Source organism: Cydia fagiglandana, chromosome 1, assembly GCF_963556715.1.
Source record: "Cydia fagiglandana chromosome 1, ilCydFagi1.1, whole genome shotgun sequence".
Taxonomy (NCBI): Eukaryota; Metazoa; Arthropoda; class Insecta; order Lepidoptera; family Tortricidae; genus Cydia; species Cydia fagiglandana.
The window spans coordinates 4467720-4489488 of record NC_085932.1 but is presented as its reverse complement, the minus strand read 5'-3'; the positions used below and the strand labels follow the sequence as shown (position 1 = coordinate 4489488).

The following is a 21769-nucleotide window of genomic DNA, read 5'->3' as shown; positions in this document are numbered from 1 at the left end:
GGGAATACCATATACCTATACTCGTTATGTAAAAATTGTGAAAAAACCAACAGTATTACAGGGACGATCAGCGTCTAGAATATAGAAAATAGCAAATTAAAAAAAGAAATACGAGGATTTAAATTCAAAACATTCCTTTATTATTATTAAATAAAAAATTAAGAATCAAGTATATTTTAAGAACATATTTCCTTGAAAATCTGACCTATGAGTAAACTATCGCTTTTTCGAGCGAATAGTATCTCACAAAGTGTAGCTTAGCAGTGAATGCTTTAATTTGTTTTTCGCACCGTTTTTGATAATATGTTTAGTAGGTTATAACGTACCGCTTCTTACACTTTTAATACAACATCTTTATATAAAAGACGACTCTATCTTTAGCTCTGATTTATGATTAATAAATGCATGACCACTATTATGCTAATATCATTATCCGACGCTGTTTACACTTATTAATAAGGGATCGCACCGACCGCTTCCGCCGAGCGGCACTAACGCGCTGCTAATGCATTCCTAAAGACTACATTACACCATGTAGAAAAGCTGTAATATGCAAAATGTTGTTTGTCTACAGGAGGGGAGTAAAATCCAAACGTGACGAGCGGAAAGATCGACGGGCCCTCGAAATTCGGAGCGTTCGTAATAGGCCTCATCATGCGACGGCACGATCCGACCAATGCCAAATGTTCAAAATTTTAAACGTATGACGTTTTACTTGTTACATGTTCATCTTCACCCTCTTTGTTCTATTATTATGGTATGAGTAATATGTGCTCTTACACAATGCATTCTTGTTTACAATTTACAATCGAATCGGTACTCCTATTTTTCCGAAATTTTAAAGAAGTAAAAGAAGCATTTATATTTGTAGGTACTTAGAAGAAGAGTTTCAGGGCCGTAGTAATGCTTTTGATATTTAATCCTACCTACCTTTTCTCATATTACAAAAGCGTCTCTTAAATAATATAAATATGTAACCATAAAAACTAACTCATACCTGTCGTTTTCTTTTCCTAGGACTCTTTATATAAGTGCATAATATGTATGTAATTAATAAATGAATCAAGCAATTTTTACCACATTGTATTTGCTTTCAAAAAATGTTTTAAATAAATAGAGCACAAGATGACACCTGTAAATATAATTCAAACCAGCAGTCTAATTTAGACTCACCTCAACAAATCCCTGCGCAACCTTCAATAACACGACTGCAGTCGGCCCCACAGCCATGGCGCCAGGGATAGCCATGTTAAAGATGGCGGACGCCACAATAGCCGCCCCAAAGATCCTGTTGGCGGGGTACATGGACGCCAGGAAACCACCCGGTAGCTGCGTGATGAAGTAACCGAAGAAGTAGGACGAATCGATGGAGGCTTCTACTTCTACCGTCCAGTTGAATGGCGTGTCTTCTTTGACGCCGCTTGATGTCTGTTAACAAAGGTCCGTCTTATAATGTGTCCATGATGTTTGATCAGCATGAAATCTTATATTTTGGTATTCAACAAGCATTAATTGAAAGATCCCACACAGCAATTTTCGCATACACAACTTGTTGCAACGAAACGCAAGGCTTCAGCGGAGACTGTGGCGGGACGACGGACGATCATAGTTAGTCATTTACGACGAAAAGAAACGCTGTGACAGTGCAATTTTAAATTTGAAACAAAAGCAACTGTACTTGTTGTAGCCAAATAAAGTCTTTGATGTACTTATCTACTATGTGTAACATGGACTCACGTTATGCTTCTCCGTCATCTTGAGCTTGGCCATGCTCATGTTGCAGCGCATGCCGAACATGATGCTGAAGCCGAAGCAGGCGAGCAGCGCCACCGTGTAGCGCGCGCTCAGGCATGGCAGCTCCGCTTTGATGTACTTATCTTTAACAAAATGTATCTTTTTGAGGAAGGGCAAGCAATCTAACTTATACAGATTAAACTACTGCTCAAGCTCTGCAGTATAATAAGAGTCTGTTTGGAAGGAAAAACATACATTCCACGACTCTTTTTTTTCGAACAGGGTCTACCAATTACGTATTGCTATCTTGAATCATAATAATCATGGTCACTCTGATTCTTCCGCGTAAAGTGATACAAATACATGGTCAGGACCGCAGAACACAATTATCTGAACCTCTACCAATTTAAATCCTTAGATTGGTCTGAAGCTATATAAGCCCACGACGTGCTGTAAGAATAAACAAGACTAAACACAGTGATTCGCTTAGCCTGATGGCAACGGCATTAGACATACGGTCTAAAGATTCCTTCACCACTCGTGGATAGTACAAAATTTGAGAGTACAGAATCTTTCCTATATGTACTCGTATTAGATAAGAAAGCTGTTTTTTTTATTTAGAGAAATATTCGATACTTAAAACTACCTATATGTCGTGGCGGGGGCCGATCGGGTGAAGGTGGTGTTTCCAGGTCCTCGCCGTCGTACATCTGATCGTAGCCCTTCTGGTCCACATGAAAGTTTTCATACTGGCTGTTCCTGGAACAAAGAAAATTACTTCATTAGTAATTGATATAAAGATTCACTTACAATACGCAAGTAAAATGCTTTAAAAATATAATCCAACTAGGTACAGATTTACAAAATAATATGTCATCCTTATTGGAAGCGGAATGTAGGCTATGTCACCCGGGCCATAAAGATGCTACAGTGCATATTCACGATAGCAACGAAAGTACTGGACCTGTATTATTTTATTCATTTTAGGGTTCCGTACCGTCTCCATGTTTCTAACTCTAATCTCACAGTTTGCAAAACATCCTTAAACGAGACATAAAAGCAAAATAAGTGCTCACTACCCCAGCCCAGCGTCATGGATATTCCAGTTTAACGAAATTAGTCTCCCGTGAGCTGTCGTGTCGCGGCGATTAGATTGCAAACAATGAATCGCGACGTGCGTCGTGCGACGACACTGCTAATTCAATCTCATCGCTTAATGGCCTCCATGTGCGTCCCAAACGGAGCGCACATACGCGTTGTAATTGTACAATTTTTCGAAATATATCAACGACTTCCTACTCACGACTGTTAATAAGAAGTTATTAATGTTATATATACTACGGTGTGGTTTATGATGATGTTTAAATTTAATACTTAAACGTATTTAATCTTAAGACTAAACAGTTAGTCTCAAACCGCGGTAACTCACACTTTGACATCAAAATTATATCTATTATTCGCCCGTGCGTCTCGCTCGTGCCAATGCCAATACATGTAAGTATTAACAAGTACGAGCGAAATGCATTTGCGAACGATAAGTAATTATCTACATAATTTAGATATCATATCGATTTCAGAATGTAAGTTTGGATTAGCCTCCATGTCTCTGATCGCGGGCGATATACCTACTATTTTCAGTGTTATTTGAATCATCTTATCGAAACTACATAGCCCATTTGCAGATAGGTACAATACCTTAACCGATAAGTCTTATCTCCGGCTTGCCTACTCAAGTTTGACGCCCTTCACCAACGAAACACACCCAACGAGAGTTTTAATTGGTAACGAGAGTTTTAATTGGTTTGGATTGGCTTTTGAGTTTATTAAAAATCCATTCGATTAATGTCCTATTATGATACTGTTCGATACGCCAGCACCTGAGCGCCGACAAATCTCAATTACTACATTGTTAAGTCACCCACACACCCCGTCGACGCTAGATTTTAATCCTACATTTTTCATTTTATTTGCACCTGCGATAGACGCTGCTTAATTGTCGATAATTCCTCTTTGATCGTATTTTATGTGAGTATTAATATAAAGTATGAAATAAATAGCTATTGTAATAGGTTTCAACACATAAACACAATTTAATGTCAACATTAAAATTAAGCAATGAAATTAATATTTCAATTGCAAATGCTCTGTAAACTTAACGCTTTCTGTAACGCAGTAAAAGAAAAAAGAAGTACCTACCTATGGTAAAAATTGCGCTAATTAACCAACTGTTTATTTATTCAAGAGTCATAAACTTAATGATCTGAGTAGGTAACCCTAGTGATTAGCTCTAACAGTTTACTTAGGTAATAATAATATTCTAAGACCATTGTCCCATTAACAGTTTTACTAGGGTTGTCACTCTGACGTTTCCACTCGGCTAAATATGCTATTATGTGACGAAATGAGAATTCAAAACACTAAGCTACATACTAAGCTCCAAAATAATGTGTCCCTAAGCTTGACTAGATACTTACGTAATTGTATAAATTACGACCATTACAATAAATACTCAAAAAAATATTAGTAAGAATACGAATGCGCCGACTCTTCTAATTATAGAATCATTTGTCAAAAAAAAATATTTCAAAAAACTAATCTAGTCAGTTAATATTTAATGTTTAAAAGACCTTAACAACTAGGTATTTAGTCTGTTTAATGTATGTATAGAGATTCGCAGTTAAGAATCAAACCCTATTGTCCCATACCGGCGCTAGGGCTGACACCCCGTATCCTTCGTTTCCACTTGGTTATGCCCTTTATGCGTCGATTCATTACCGCCCAAAGGGACGCGGACTGATAGCCGCGCTTATTACTTTTGTCAGTGGAAAAATGAATTCACACCGATAGTCCGGGAGCCGGCTGCATGAAACAAACCTCATCAAAAAATAGAATATACCTACCCTGTAGAGGTACCTGACATTTAGTAGATTCCAATGCACTTGGTCGGCCTAGGCTTAACCTGGCAGATTTTGTACAAATGGCAAAAACGTTGGACAAAAATTCATCAAAAAAAACCTCATCGAAAAATAGAATGAAACTTGTATGGTAGGATACCTGACCTTGAGGACAGTAAAAAAAAAGTGGTCGGCCTTACCTTAGCCTGGCAGTTTTTGCAGTCCGACCAGATTTATTGGGTCACGTGAGAGCTACAATTTACCTCATCGAAAAATAGAATGAAACTTGTATGGTAGGATACCTGACCTTGAGGACAGTAAAAAAAAAGTGGTCGGCCTTACCTTAGCCTGGCAGTTTTTGCAGTCCGACCAGATTTATTGGGTCACGTGAGAGCTACAATTTACCTCATCGAAAAATAGAATGAAACAAACGGATTATAATAGCTAAAATAAGCCTGTTGACGTATGTCTTGGTCGGCCTCACCTTAACCTGGCAGTTTTTGCAGTCCGACCAGATTTATAAAAAAATCATCAAAAATTTTTTATCGATAAATCGTATGAAACTTGTATGGTACGATAGCTGCCTTTGAGGACAGTAAAAAAAAATGGTCGGCCAAATCCTGTGTTTGCAGGTTCCTGTGTCCGACCAATTTTGTGGTACCACGTGAGAGCTACAATTTACCTCATCGAAAAATAGAATGAAACAAACGGATTATGATAGCTTAAATAAGCCTGTTGACGTATGTCTTGGTCGGCCTCACCTTAACCTGGCAGATTTTGCAGTCCGGCCAAATTTATAAAAAAATCATCAAAAAATTTTTATCGAAAAATCGTGTGAAACTTGTATGGTACGATAGCTGCCTTTGAGGACAGTAATAAAAAAATGGTCGGCCAAATCCTGTGTTTGCAGGTTCCTGTGTCCGACCAATTTTGTGGTACCACGTGAAAGCTACAATTTACCTCATCGAAAAATAGAATGAAACAAACGGATTATAATAGCTTAAATAAGCCTGTTGACGTATGTCTTGGTCGGCCTCACCTTAACCTGGCAGTTTTTGCAGTCCGACCAGATTTATAAAAAAATCATCAAAAAATTTTTATCGATAAATCGTATGAAACTTGTATGGTACGATAGCTGCCTTTGAGGACAGTAAAAAAAAATGGTCGGCCAAATCCTGTGTTTGCAGGTTCCTGTGTCCGACCAATTTTGTGGTACCACGTGAGAGCTACAATTTACCTCATCGAAAAATAGAATGAAACAAACGGATTATAATAGCTAAAATAAGCCTGTTGACGTATGTCTTGGTGGGCCTCACCTTAACCTGGCAGTTTTTGCAGTCCGACCAAATTTATGAAAAAATCATCAAAATTTTTTTATCGAAAAATCGTATGAAACTTGTATGGTACGATAGCTGCCTTTGAAGACAGTAAAAAAAAAATGGTCGGCCAAATCCTGTGTTTGCAGGTTCCTGTGTCCGACCAATTTTGTGGTACCACGTGAGAGCTACAATTTACCTCATCGAAAAATAGAATGAAACAAACGGATTATAATAGCTTAAATAAGCCTGTTGACGTATGTCTTGGTCGGCCTCACCTTAATCTGGCAGTTTTTGCAGTCCGACCAAATTTATAAAAAAATCATCAAATTTTTTTTATCGAAAAATCGTATGAAACTTGTATGGTACGATAGCTGCCTTTGAGGACAGTAAAAAAAAAGTGGTCGGCCAAATCCTGTGTTGGCAGGTTCCTCTGTCCGACCAATTTTGTGGTACCACGTGAGAGCTACAATTTACCTCATCGAAAAATAGAATGAAACAAACGGATTATAATAGCTAAAATAACCCTGTTGACGTATGGCTTGTTACGGGCGGCTTTCATAAATTCAATGTGGCAGTATGCGGCAGAATCCACTTGCATCAAATTTGATGCAACACATTGTGGCTGGACATTAAGAGATGAAATGTATAAGATCAAATGGTTTGAAGGAAACATAACGCCTTTGCGAGTCGAAGAAATAACAATAAGATAATCACTTATACTGGAGTCAGTTATGTAACGCTGCCATACATGACCCAAAAAATTTTTATTAAGCTATGAGCTTCATCACATCTGATATTTGAGTAATTCTAAGCATTTCTAGCCTGAAGTGGGGGGGAGGGTGGGGTACAAAGACGGCCGCCATCCGTCATCTTTAAAAAAAATCTACTCTGATCCTGGTGGGTACTAGGGCAAGTTTGGTATCATTTTCGTATAAACCAAAGACGTAGAATTCATTTCTGATATTTGTTTTTTCAATTTCATAGTAATTTTACAAGAAAAACGTAAAAAGGTGAAAAATTTGGTTGGAGATTTTTGCTACGCGGAGCCGAAACTACAAAAGATAGAGAGTTGAAATTTGCACACTAGATTACATTTATAAAGTATACAAGAGATAAGAAGCGATTTTGAGAAATTCAACCCCTAAGGGGGTTAAAAAGGGGATGAAAGTTTGTATGGGGTTCAAGTTTTATTTTAAGCTAGGAATTTGAAACTTCGTAAAACGATATATTATTAAAATACAAGAAAACTAATTTCAGCGTTTTTGAAAATTCATCCCCTAAGGTGGTGAAAAAGGAGTTGAAAGTTTGTATGGATATCAAAAAAATTTTCGAACGCGGGACTTGAATCTTTGTATTTGGGGATATTATTAAAAGACAGGAAAAGTAATTTCAGCGTTTTGTAAAATTCATCCCCTAACAGGGTTAAAAAGGGGTTGAAAGTTTGAATCCATTACAAATCCGAGTAGACACACATTTCTTATTGCCTCCCAGGCTTGAAATGCTTAGAATTACTCAAGGAACATATGTGATGAAGCTCATAGCTTAATAAAAATTTTTTGGGTCAACTTTATAACTGCTTCCGCTATTAATATATGTGAGGTTATCTTGTGTATTTTTATTTATTTATATTTATTGAGAAGTTCAACAGCGTTTACATAAAATAATATACAAAAAACATGAGAACTTATAGCATAGCCAATAACAGAACTTCCTGTAATTTATACATAATAAAAAATCATCTGTGGGTAGACTTGTAACTTGTGCTGTACAAAAATCGTAAATATAACTTAATTTGTAAGTCTTTAAGGTACAAGGAAAAAGAGAAAAAATTAATAATAACTGTAAACTGGAAAAAAAATCCTAAAATAGTAGGTATAGCTCTAATTTTGCGTAAACAATAAATAAAAAATAGTAAAATAAAAATACATACAGTACCTACATAAACGAGCGAATCTATTAGTTTGTATGCATTTATTGGAATTTATGTGTTCGTGTGTGTGTGTGTGTATGTGTGTAAGTGGGTGTGATAGTGCGTGACTACCAGGAAAGTTGCTTTGCAATTTGTGATTTGAAAACACGTCTGGAGGAGAAGAAAGGGTCAATGTTTTGGAACGATTTATTATAGGTACGTGCGATTCTACTCAGAATTTAATAGAATAGAATTTTGGCCATAATTGGTACGATGACAGGGAATATGGAATAGTGTGGTGTGACGAGTTCGGCGCGTGGGAGCGCGGAGCCCTAACTGTGACAGCAATCCAACGCAGTCTAGATGCCCGTTGAGAACATCGTGGAGGAACGTTTTACCATTTATTTAAATTTTGGAAGGATCACGTGCAGTTTTTCCTCTTATATTACAAGTGTTCGATTGAAAACTAAGCTTTGGTGTATACCTGGATCACCTGGCCGCGTAGCCAAGATGCTAATCGCTATCGCTCCGTAGCGATCGAAACGCAACTGTCACTGTCACACTCATATGGAAGAGTGATAGAGATACATAATGCTTTTCGTTGTCGAAGCGATAGCGATTGTAACCTTGGCTAGGCGGCCTGCACGTACAAGAAGGCGTTTCATATACGCCCGCCCATCAGATAGGTACACAAAGTCATGATGCGTATGGAATACAGCATGTGTGGTCCTATTCTAGCTGCCACGTGGTATCACAAATTTGGTCGGACTGCAAAAACTGCCAGGTTAAGGTGAGGCCGACCAAGACCTACGTCAACAGGCTTATTTTAGCTATTATTATCCGTTTGTTTCATTCTATTTTTCGTTGAGGTAAATTGTAGCTCTCACGTGGTACCACAAAATTGGTCGGACACAGGAACCTGCCAACAAAGGATTTGGCCGACCACTTTTTTTTTACTGTCCTCAAAGGCAGCTATCTTACCATACAAGTTTCATACGATTTTTCGAAAAAAATTTTTTGTTTTTTTTTATAAATTTGGTCGGACTGCAAAAACTGCCAGGTTAAGGTGAGGCCGACCAAGACATACGTCAACAGGCTTATTTTAGCTATTATAATCCGTTTGTTTCATTCTATTTTTCGATGAGGTAAATTGTAGCTCTTACGTGGTACCACAAAATTGGTCGGACACAGGAACCTGCCAACACAGGATTTGGCCGACCACTTTTTTTTTTACTGTTCTCAAGGGCAGCTATCGTACCATACAAGTTTCATACGATTTTTCTAAAAAAAATTTTTGATGATTTTTTTATAAATCTGGTCGGACTGCAAAAACTGCCAGGTTAAGGTGAGGCCGACCAAGACATACGTCGACAGGCTTATTTTAGCTATTATAATCCGTTTGTTTCATTCTATTTTTCGATGAGGTAAATTGTAGCTCTCACGTGACCCAATAAATCTGGTCGGACTGCAAAAACTGCCAGGCTAAGGTGAGGCCGACCACTTTTTTTTTACTGTCCTCAAGGTCAGGTATCCTACCATACAAGTTTCATTCTATTTTTCGATGAGGTTTTTTTTGATGAATTTTTGTCCAACGTTTTTGCCATTTGTACAAAATCTGCCAGGTTAAGCCTAGGCCGACCAAGTGCGTTGGAATCTACTAAATGTCAGGTACCTCTACAGGGTAGGTATATTCTATTTTTTGATGAGGTTTGTTTCATGCAGCCGGCTCCCGGACTACGATGAATGTTAGTAATGTTACATTACATGTTAGCATGATTGTCATTTTATTTTTATGTGATATTTTGTAAATCTTATTAAGTATCGATTAATCAGTTTTTACGGCGCGGTATATATGTTAATTACATTATATTGGCTATAATATTAAGAACTATATTTGCACTTTTAAACCTTCTATTAACGGATTGTAGTTGATGGCTACCTCTCACACTAGCTAGACTGATAAGGTTATAGTATTGTCTTTCGCTCTTGTAAGACGTTATACGACAATGTAAAAATAACATTAACAAACTAATTATAATTACATTCAGGCAAAATATAAATTACGTATGCTAGTAGAAGTACCTAGTTTCCTCTAAGATAGTCATGCTTATTTTTAAATATAAAAGGATATATTTCACTAGCTATCACGTTAAAATATACAGGGTGGCTAAAAAATTAGTGCATTCCCGTTGCCAGGGAGGTTTTGGAATTTTTTTTCGCGATTTCGGGGTTGGTCCCATAGTAAAAGTTGCTCAGTATAATCCCAAAACCTCCCTGGCAAAGGGAATGCACTTAGTTTTTAGCCAGCCGTAGGTATATATTCTTCATAAATCAAAAGTTCAATTATTTTTCATGACTGATGCTCCCGCTAACCTGTTTACATGCTAAAAGCAGTATTAAATTTATTTTTTATTTGGCCATCGCGCCTCATCTAAATAACTGGTGCATCGCCGATCGGGGGAGTCGGGAAACAAATTTAACCGACAATTGTAAATCAATTAGAGAGGGTGGTTTTATGGGGTGTAATAGCTACCCCCGCAGCAAGGGCCGGATTCTGAATAAACTAATACAAATATTTATTATTTCTTGTTATAATTTGTAATGATTGGTATTATGAATTGGAATATAGAGATTATGCCGAACTAAAAAATAAGGAACATATAATAAGATAAATTTTATTGGTAACGTACAGAGACCTACGTAGGTACTACGTAGGTAGGTAGGTACGAAATGGAAATAAATATTACGTGATTTTTATTGGGACAATATAACAAACATATTCTAACAAAACACGAGTTATAAAATAAACCGTTGAGAGGTCAGATAATGTTTGATATTTCTCGATTTAGCACAATAATACAATATTCCTAAACAATTTACTATATAAGTTGATTCTCGAACCTCTTATATCTCGCCAAGTAGATTTGATATGTAGCGAAGAACTCGAATATGTAATAACTAACTTACGTTGTAACATTGTATTTTTATTCAGTCCTATTTTATTGAGGTTTATCTTCGGCATTATTATCTATAACTGTATTGAAAAACATGTATATTTATATACAGTGAAACCTGGTTAATTGGCACCTGGATAAATGGAAAACCTCAAAGGTCTGTATAATTGGAATTTTGGAACCTCTATAGTTGCAATTTAGATTTTAGTGCTTTTCGTAATTTTGCCTCTGTAATTGACCACATCGCAACTTAAGACCTCTATAATTGATACTGTGCTAAAAAATCCGTTATTTTTGCTCTTGTTTTTACCTCTATTATTAAAACGAGTCTTACTGATTACCTCTGTAATTGAAATAATGTATTTATTTTATTTATCCAGAATATAATTTATTTATTGGGTATCTATCACAGCCTGTAGTAGGTGAAATAGTTATGATCAATAAAAAACAAAGTATGCTTTTTCAATACTAATAAAACTTTCTTCTACAATTCAAGAGAATTGTTTAAACCCAAATGATAAGAAAATAAAATAAAAATCGAGATTTGAAAATAATTCGATCAAAATGTGCAGTTTTGTGAGGTTTTAGTAGTTAATTGCCTTTACGCACTCACATAAAATTCTAAATTTTGGACTACAAAAAATAAGTTTAATGAATAAATACTTCATTATTCAGACTAAATGAAAATATAAAAAATGTATAAGGTTGACATTTTCTGTCATTTCAAACACACCTATCAAAAAAATATATCACTAAGCGCCACTTGCACAATCCAGGGTAACCCGGGGTTAACTGGTAAAACCTGAAGTTACCATGGTTACCAGTACAATTTGACACTGGTTTAACGGTTAACCCCATGTTAATGGCTAACCCTGGATGGGGCAAATGACACAAAGCGACATAGGTATACATTCCCCAGATGATACGTAAACTACGAGTTAACACAATGGGCTCTAGTCCTTTGTTTAATTAATTACTTTAATTAGCGAAGAAGTCGCGTACCTCCCTGTAGTATTCAGCGTTCGAGTGCATATTGTGATCTCCCCGCTCTTCACGTCTCCGCCAGGATCTCGGCGGAACCTGCACGACGCTTTATTCTGTTGGTTCTCGAGTATTCTGGGTTAAGAAATCTGCATTCTGGGTGTTTATGGTTGAAGACTGACAATAAAGTTTTAAGTAATTTTGCGTTCAATATGTATTGTATATATCATTATTTTTCAATCTTAATATCTCAGTTAGTTGTTGTCATTTGAACGACATTCTACTTTGCCGGTTTTTTGATACGAGGCTTAAGTAATCTGTAATAGGTTACTTGTGAAAAACTTTACGGTATTCGAAATCATCTCTAAAAATTACTTAAACACTTCTAATTCTGAATAATATTTATGACCTTTTCTTCAGTTTATAACAGTTAAGTTTTATTTTTGACTGGCTGACTAATTGATTATCACATCAATAATCCTTACACTTAAATATCACAAAAATACTGTCATTATTCGATGATCCCACTAATTCATTATTAAGTATATAAACAAAGGCAGTTACCAAGAATGTTCTCAAGAGGCTCGGAACTGGGAGCATACCGAGAGTGGGTCTATTAACGAAGTTAGCGGCTAACTAAAGTTAGCGACTAGCGTGGGCCCAATGACGCCCCGTATTGTCCACTATCGCCGTGATGAAAATAGTTCTACTTCTGATAATGGCAATGGAAGAATTTGTTTCTTTGATTTCTTTGAGCACGTTTCTGCAAGTTATAAATAGACAATATAAATAAATGAAAAAATCGAATTCATTTTTTGATATACCTAAGCTTTTTTTTTCGTTAACTGGAAAAGATCCCTCAAAGAGTTCGCCTTTGTACTTCTTACTAATTGTATGTTATTTTTAATATGTCATTTTGTACAATAAAGAGTTTGCTACTACTACTACTACTTTTTATCAATGACTGTGATTTTCTTTCAAGAGTCGACTACTACTTATTGAGGCGATTTTTAAGAGCATAAAGTGAATGTGGCTATGTTTTTTTATCAACTAGAATTCCAATCTCGTCTTCTGTCTTTATCATTTGATTAGCACGATGTCCACATGATATGCCCAATTTCTACGCATACGACAGCCAACGGTGGTCGAAAATTGGTATTAAAAATTAAAGATGCTTACAAACAGGTATTGTAAGTTAAATAAAAACTTATTATAGCCTACCCTACCATCAAGGAAACGTTTTCTCCGCTACATATAAGTTTCAAAACAAGTCCAACTTAGCTCTTTACCCCAAACGGACTCCCTGATCGATCAGCCAGTGTATTAAAACCAGTGATTACAGCGACAAAGTTAAATGCCTTAATAACTATATCCATTAACGGGTATGACAAAACAGTAATTACGCGTCGCGTCGCGTAATGACGGCCCCGGTGGTGCATTAGCGGAACAATGGGGGAGACATAGATAATCAGTTCAACTTTTGGATGTACAGTTTCGGCTTTTGATTTCTGATGTGAGGGTTGAGTTATGATTTTATTTTTATGACTTTGTACCTACATTAGTACTTACAATTAGCTTTCATTTCATACAGGGTCCGAATACCGGTATATTTTCTATATAAATAAGTGGCATTCAATTTCGGTATCTTGGTTATTTATGTATATTTGCACTTAATTTAGCTAATCTGATCAATCATTATCCTTACCTAAATACTATAATATCAAAGAAATAATGAGAAAGCTATAAGATATTTTGATTTTTAGTTATACCGGTAACGATCTCTGATTTCATAACGATGAGTAGGTATAGAAAAAAGTATTGAAACATGTAATATTTCTTTTATTATCATTATACTTATGTATGTGTGTTATTCACCTTAATTTTGTCAAAATTAAAAACCGTTAATATTCAGAATAAGTACTTAGTTTTTATCCAAAATAATATTAAATCAACAACAACAACAACAAAAAATATGGTTGTTCATGATCATAAAGTATGCAATCGCGTACACCGTTACGAATGAATGTCTACGTAGCATAGTTCGCTCTAAGTAAAAAGTTCCTAATGTTTGTGTACCTACATTAAAACACTTTACTAACCAATATTTTAAGACAGGTTCTTTTTAAATATCATTACCTTATTCTTTTTTTTTATTGAAAAGTCTCAAATTCTGACAATATATATTGAAAATCTTTTTAATTTGAAAGCTCGATGTGCCGCTCAGTGTGCTATTTTATACAATTTTTTGTACACATGTTTAATTACACAAACGGGTCTACCGCGATATAATTTCATTGTTTTTACCTTTAATTCCGACGTTTCAGCTGAGTTGCACCAGCTGAGGTCACGGAAAGACTGACGTCCCAACAAATGTCAACGGAGATATTAATAAAACACCACTAAACTACCCGAAATTGTTTATAAATATGTTCGGGGTAGGCAAAGAAATTGCAGCTACCCGTTAATGTTTAATGTTTATTGAATTAAAGGTAAAAACAATGAAATTATATCGCGGTAGACCCGTTTGTGTAATTAAATATGTTTACAAAACGCGAGAGTTTAAAGTGCGAATCTTATGCGAATTATACATCCGGAAGTTCTTGAGTTTATTTTTAAAGAGAACGATGTGTATAGTTATGATTCAAAATTAGCATTAGGTACCTACAATTTTAGGTACAGGTTACAACAACCAGTTTTCTCATCGATAACACCGATAAACTCAGCGTCAATATCATGAAATCCGTAACTAAATTAAAACGCGAGTCCCAGTCTCACAACAACAGCCAACTCTATATCCGGCTCATTACTTGCTCGGCGAGTTATGGAGTTAGTTAACAAGAGCCCTCGCTGTGTGCGATTTGCGGTCCACGCGCTAACAGTAAGAATTATGAAATAAATTAAATGGATAATTTTATCAATTTGTAAATATACCAGTCTCGCTGAGTCTTGTCCGTTTCACTACACAACTATTATTAAACTACCTACTTTTATGTTAGTTTGTGCTAATAAATAAATATTGTTATTTCCTTATAATCATTTTTTCATAGTATGTAATAGGTATTTAATTTCACTCCACTCAGTAGTACACTGTCAATAGTAATGTGATTACTTCAAGGTCATGACACTCATGACATTATTACTGATTGTGCTCTCAGCTACATTTGCTAACTGTGTTACGAGTTTTATCAGAGTAGTAGTAGGTAGTATTCTTTTAATTTAAAGGGTGAACTTGAAACTAAAGATAAGTTTGATCTAATTGCTAGTCAGTCCAGTCACTTAGATAGGTATATTATAATACAGTGGGCGGAAGGGCAAGCAGATGGCGTCCAAACGCCAAAACTTTGAATAAAACATGTAATAAATAAACGCAGGGCTGACATGCTTCTTAAACTCAGGTTAAATCTAAATTAATAGTATAGATACAATTATTCAAAGTTTTGTTCGTAGATTTCCCACTCCTTACATCAGCTGTCAGCTTGGCTGAGATGATTTGTAATTTATTACATTCCTTTAAATACTCCTTTTGTTTTATGTAATGTAGAAACCTATCAAAACCAAACCTATTTAAACCATCAATTATTGTGACTTTTAAGGTAGGTAAGTAAGGTAGATACACATAAACATGTAAATGTTCACAGCAAGAACGCCGTATAAATGAATAAAGAAAGCCCCATAAATAAATCACGAGAACGGTCTCGCGTTTCGACACTCGCGAGCATAATGGAGTTATGACAAAAATGGCGAAGCCCGAGAAATATCACTTGGCGAACCCGAGACGCTTGTTAGCGTCTTTATTTATGGCCAGATTTATTTTATGGCCGGCGAGGATATCGCTGAATCAATGGGGAAGAATTGCTCTAAAAACAGGCAATCAGATCGATTTTTCTGTTAAACTGTCTCTTTTGCCCGACTAACGAGGAGGGTAATGTTCTTGGAGTTTATTATTTCTTATTTATTCACGGTTTGCTATGGTAGACGGAATAAGCACTATGATTAAGGTGTTGTTAGACATATGTTAGTAGTCGAGGCTAAATCAGGCTACACTGAGAGAAAAGTACAACAAAAACACACTTAGAATTACAAAAATAAACTTAATCCGGGGACAAGGAGAGTTAACTAATAGGAACAAATTGACTTTTGCAATTTCTATTAGTTCTTGCAATTTCTATTATATTTTTGTTGAAATTATATTTGGGATTACTGAGCTGTTTGTAGAAATAAATAAACTTTACAGAAATAGTGAAACGTCCATAATTATTACTAAAACTTCATTTTTTCCCCCAGTACAGAACTGTTTTTTAATTCCTGGTGATGATTTTTCTCTCAGTGTACAGCCGTGACTATGAACATATCGTTTATTACAGCTATGTTCATGTAAAATTCTGAAATATTATACTTAGACTTCTTCTTAACTAACTTTGCACCGAATTGATCAGAACAAAGTCCACCTCACTTTGTCAATATAACCGTATTTTTTTATAGAAATTTGACATTAATTATGACAAGGCTACACTTTGTTTTGCAAATTTTATACAGAGTTAGCTTTCTCCGACATTATTGTAAAAATATTTTGCTTAAGCTGACGAGGATGACATTATTTATAGCTCTTAAAAACAATTTTACTAGATATCTAAACTAAAAACAAAAACTGAAAACAGACTGTAGCCTACACCGAACGTGCTTTTGGACGATTCTATTCCAAATATTGTGTTTCCCGGGAGCGAGGCGAGCGACAAATATAATAAAAATGGAAGGCAAACAGTGCGGGACGTATTTGCGATGATATTTGTTTCGTAGGTTCTTACTCTCTGCTCTAATCTGCCGGGGGAGGCAGAACTCACGCGCGGGATTTTGTTTCTTGATTTTTATTTCTAAATCAATTACGGTTTCCTCTATTTACTTATTGCCAAGGGCATGTTTTATTTGGTTTAAAGGTGACACGTAAAATAATTGTCGTTATATTTTAACATGACAGAAAGGTGTATCACGTGTTTAATGTAGCGCTAGTTATTTTAAGGTAATGTTTAATTGTTGAGTTTTGTCAAGATTTTTCTTTTTGCCTTTTCAGTAAAACTATAATACAAAATAATTGATTTGTATAGGCCCAACCCAAAATTCTAAGGACATATCATATTTTACCCCATTGAAAATCCGTGCAGTCGACAATTCTTCCAACGTCTCTGACTGGATTCACCTGATCTTTTGAGTCGTTTAACAGGATTACCTACTTTCAAAATTACCTTATTTGATTCATTCTTTTTCGTTCAAACAAATCCAAGACGCTCTACAACTTAAACCCATCACCCGAAGTGTAAACGTTATTGCACGCAGTAAATAAATTGAAGACTCGAAAGGGGGATCCCGACAAATCCCCGGTTAATCCAGGAAAGAGCTCCGAATGCAGGTTAGTTGTAAATATCAATTACGCAAATATCCTGGCTTAAGTGTAGACGGATGCTTTGCGAGGATAAAGTGAATTAGAGCGAAGGGGTGGCTCTAGCGTAACTCCCTGGAGCGTTTTGGGGAACACGCTGACCGTGGTGTGAAATAGCTGCGAACCGCGGATTACGTGACAACAAAGGAGATACACCAGTCACAAATACAAATGAGAACGATCTGAATTATCGTGAAATTTAAAATTGAACAATATTTTGCCACTCGTGACAAACTCCCAAAACAGTGTATGATGTAAAATTAAAATTCACACAATAAACGTCGAGGTATTTTTTGTAATCCAAAATATTTTTCTGAGCAAAAAACAAATGTGTAGAATGAATGGGTGTTTCTATATACATATACTACTTAAACACGTTATCTAAGTAAAGTGTAAGTTATAAGTCTAACCTAAAATAAAACGTGAACTACGGCGATAAAAATATTATTATATTACATGTATACCTACCTCTTCTGATAAGCTCACTTTCATTAGGTAGATAAGTTAGCTTTAGTATCAGCATAGCTATATATTGTACGTAGGTGTTGATAATTTTTTAAATATTAATTCCTTCCTTTGCCCAAAACCGATTTCCCGAAAGTAATCAAAGATAGCAACTAATAGAGAAATACGGCGGCAGGCAATTGGAAAACGTCCCCGGGGGCAATTTTTTCAAATCCAATAGAAATGGGAGTACACAATTTCAATATTCGTACTGCTGACTCGCAGGGGTATTGTTCCGATCAGTTGAAGAGTCAGGGTGAGTCTAAGCTAACTTTGCACTGGCGTGAATAAAACTGAGTGTTTTTCTCATCACGGAACAATGGTGTTCCGGACCTTTGGGAGGCGTGTGCGGAGCCGAAGCCAACACGTAGAGGCCCTTTTGACACTTAAATGTAAGCGGATGCTGCTCTTTCCCGTGTCGTCGGACGCACGCAGAGGCAGCACCCGCCAGGGTCTAAGAACTATTGAGAGTTGATGGGATCTAAAATGAACTAAGTTATTGGGTGACAGTGATGGACTAAGTACTTACTAAAAGCTATGGGATAAAAAAAAACTGCGGACACTACCTATAAACTGCTAACAAAACGGTATGCAATTTTATTTTGAGCGAGCGTCATTATTAACGTCATCAAAAGTCATCATTTTCGTAGAAATTAGACATTGTGATGATTTTACTGACTGGCTTTTCTGACTGGGTCTGAGCCAAGTACAAATACGAGAGTTCTTGGCCTATGACGGTCTTTCCAATCAAGAAATGTATATACTGGTATTTCCCACTTTGACCTCAGCAGGTTGCTATCTTGGGTTCATTTTACAGCGTGTGTGCAAAAGCTCACTTCACTCGCGCTCGCTACCAACGAGAATGCCCGGACAGCTTAGCGACCTCTCGCTCTGTGGCCGGTATTGGGTCACGGTTTTAAATTAATTACGGAATTCTAAACATTGTACATTGATTGGATCGTTTCGATGAAACGGTCAGTCATAATTATGGAGATTTTAAAAGTGTTTATTAATTTGAATATTTTAAAGACAAAATGTTGGTTGTCTTTGAAAAAAACGGGGCCGAGGCTGTATCCGGAGAATTGGTGATATTGTACGAGGTTTTACTTAAACCTGGCTATTTTGTTTATGAAAGTAGTTACAAATGTGTTTGACCGTGCATGGCGTGCATGGAAAAGTTCAGTATCTTATCTACATTCATTAGCATGATGATTATCATTATGAACATTTCCTAAGGAGATTAAACTACGTGTAACATGTCAAAAGGAAGGACTGTCATCGGTACGATTAAGGGCTACTTGCACCATTCATTAACCCGGGGTTAACCGGTTAAAACTAGAGTTACCATGGTTACCAGTACAATTTGACACTGGGTTAACGGTTTAACCGCTTAACCCCGCTTTAGTGGGATGGTGCAAGTGGGCATAAGCCGACTAGTTGGTTACCCTCAACATTAAAATTGTATCCATGAAACATGGCAAGTGTATTGTTGAAATAAGGTTTAAAGAATAAATACTTATTGCCAATAACGAAAATCGTTACAGTAAGGTTACAGTATATTCAATAAAAAGAGACAAATAAATCGTTAACGTAGACATGTAAAAACCATCCATGTAAGAATGAACTAACAAAGAATGGTAGGCACGACATCCCCTACCCTAGTCAGTAGTTCAATCATAAAAAGAAATTGGCATACCTGTGTGCCGTAATGCCGGCCCTGGGGACCGGGGGATGACATGTGAAGACATAAAACTTAACTAGGACTAAATGTAGGGAACGGAAAATGGTACTTGTTGGAAAATGTTGTAAATCAATCCTTGTGATTTTTTTTATTTATATTTTAGGGTTCCGTACCCCAAGGGTAAAAAACATTACTAAAACTCCGCTGTCCGTCTGTCTGTCTGTCTGTCTGTCTGTCCGTCTGTCCGTCTGTCCGTCTGTCTGTCTGTATCATGAACCGTGATAGCTAGTTTAGCTTTCTGTTGCCGCTATAACAACAAATACTACACTGAGAGAAAAATCATCACCAGGAATTAAAAAACAGTTCTGTACTGGGGGAAAATATGAAGTTTTAGTAATAATTATGGACGTTTCACTATTTCTGTAAAGTTTATTTCTTTCTACAAACAGCTCAGTAATCCCAAATATAATTTCAACAAACAAATAATAGAAATTGCAAGAACTAATAGAAATTGCAAAAGTCAATTTGTTCCTATTAGTTAACTCTCCTTGTCCCCGGATTAAGTTTATTTTTGTAATTCTAAGTGGGTTTTTGTTGTACTTTTCTCTCAGTGTAACAACAGAATATAATAAATATTCAAGAGGGGCACCTATAAGTACAACAAACTTTTTTGCCGTTTTTTGTGTAATGGTACGGAATCCTTAGTGGGCGAGTCCGACTCGCACTTGGTCGGTTTTTTGCCATTTCTCCTGTCTGATTAACCCTTTTGTAACATTACACCTCTACAGTGTTCGAGTCAGTGCGGGTGCTACGCCGCGTCGTAGCATTATTCAGCGTAGCATTCGGTGCCGTTCTCGTTCCACAATTACAGAGATGTTATCCCAAGCAAGGGAACATTTTGGACTCAACATGTATAGAGTGTATTCGGGTAATCCCGAACAGTTCAGAAGGTCAGGTAATTCTCAAAATGGGCTATAATATGATGGAGTTAAGAGTGATTTTCAGAATTAGCCGACATTTAGAAGTAGTCATAATGACACTTTAAACTCTCGCGTTTTGTACACATATTCAATTACACAAACGGGTCTACCGCGATATAATTTCATTGTTTTTACCTTTAATTCCGACGTTTCAGCTGAGTTGCACCAGCTGTGGTCACGTGTGGTGTGGTGGCGGTAGACCCGTTTGTGTAATTGAATATGTAGTCATAATGACCCGAATACACCTTATCCATTTTATTCGCAACACTTGCTTGTCGGCTCGGCCCGATATCTTGCCTTAGATAAATTAATTTTATTATGCTTTTAATCCACCGCTTATCAGTTTAGCATTAATGTACATCAAAATAAAAATACAATTTACATCTATACCGCGTACTTACATTATCCATCGCCAAAACATGGTCCCAGTGGATTTGTACCCGGGGAATCAACAGGTGATACCACACAACGCTAGCAAACTTCACACAAACTTACACCCTCTTCCTTCCCCTCAAAGTCCAACTTTGAATCACGCGTTTATTATTTCTAAGTAAAGACAACCTGTGGATTTTCGCGAGATTACTTTCGCCGAAAATTGAGAACCGTTGTGAAAATACACTTTTAAGGAAATGCAGTGTACGGTACCTACACTTGTAAGTACTTGCATACAGTGAAGTGCAATAAAAGAGTAGTGATAATGAATGTTAATCGCGTTATGGAGATGATATCTAGGCGCGAGCGAGCGGTCGTGACGTCACGGGCGCTGGTATCAAACTAGCCAGATGCGTACCACGCTCCCTCAGTCCTTACTCAAAGAGCGATTCTGCAATCATTTGCTCATGTTATTATCTTTTTTTGCCTTTGATAAAAGAAATATTTGTATTATAAAAGTGTTTATTGAGCTGTATCTGTGGATAAGACTGTTAAAAGGAACTACTTTTGCTAACATTGTTTATATAAGTTTTGCAATACACATTATAGTAAGTATATCAATGTTAATTGTTTATGATAATGTGATAAAGGATAAATGGTAAGTACCTAATTGCTAAGGCATAACATGAGTTTAGGTTTTAGTTAGTTTATTTTTGGTTTGTATCAATAAACTTAACTGAGGTTTTCTATAAACTACTACCTACTGTGATTAATATAATAATATTTCACTAAATGCTTAGTATCTAAATTGGCGTCGACGCCATGTTGAAACTATTGACTTGAACCTAAGCCGATATAAATAGCAGTAGCTTCAGAAACTTGTCATAAAATAGCCACAAGATAGTTTGAAATCCAATAAAACTTCGTTAGTATTCGAATAGCCTCCGTTTTCCTCGTACGAAACAATAAGTATTATTGTTGAAAGCGCGCCGAATCGCTCTGCCGAT

The 21769-nt window shown here is 36.3% G+C and overlaps 1 protein-coding gene across 2 annotated transcripts in view; it reads right to left on the bottom strand.

Moving 5' to 3' along the window:
• LOC134679652 (vesicular glutamate transporter 1) overlaps positions 1-21769 on the bottom strand; it is a 71153-nt gene that overhangs the window by 10573 nt on the left and 38811 nt on the right. For both annotated transcript variants that reach the window (XM_063538606.1, XM_063538611.1), the window contains 3 exons: positions 2381-2493; positions 1738-1877; positions 1174-1428 (listed from right to left, as the gene is read on the bottom strand). In XM_063538606.1, the coding sequence (XP_063394676.1) occupies positions 1174-1428; positions 1738-1877; positions 2381-2493 (508 nt within the window). The remainder of the gene's footprint in view (positions 1-1173; positions 1429-1737; positions 1878-2380; positions 2494-21769) is intronic.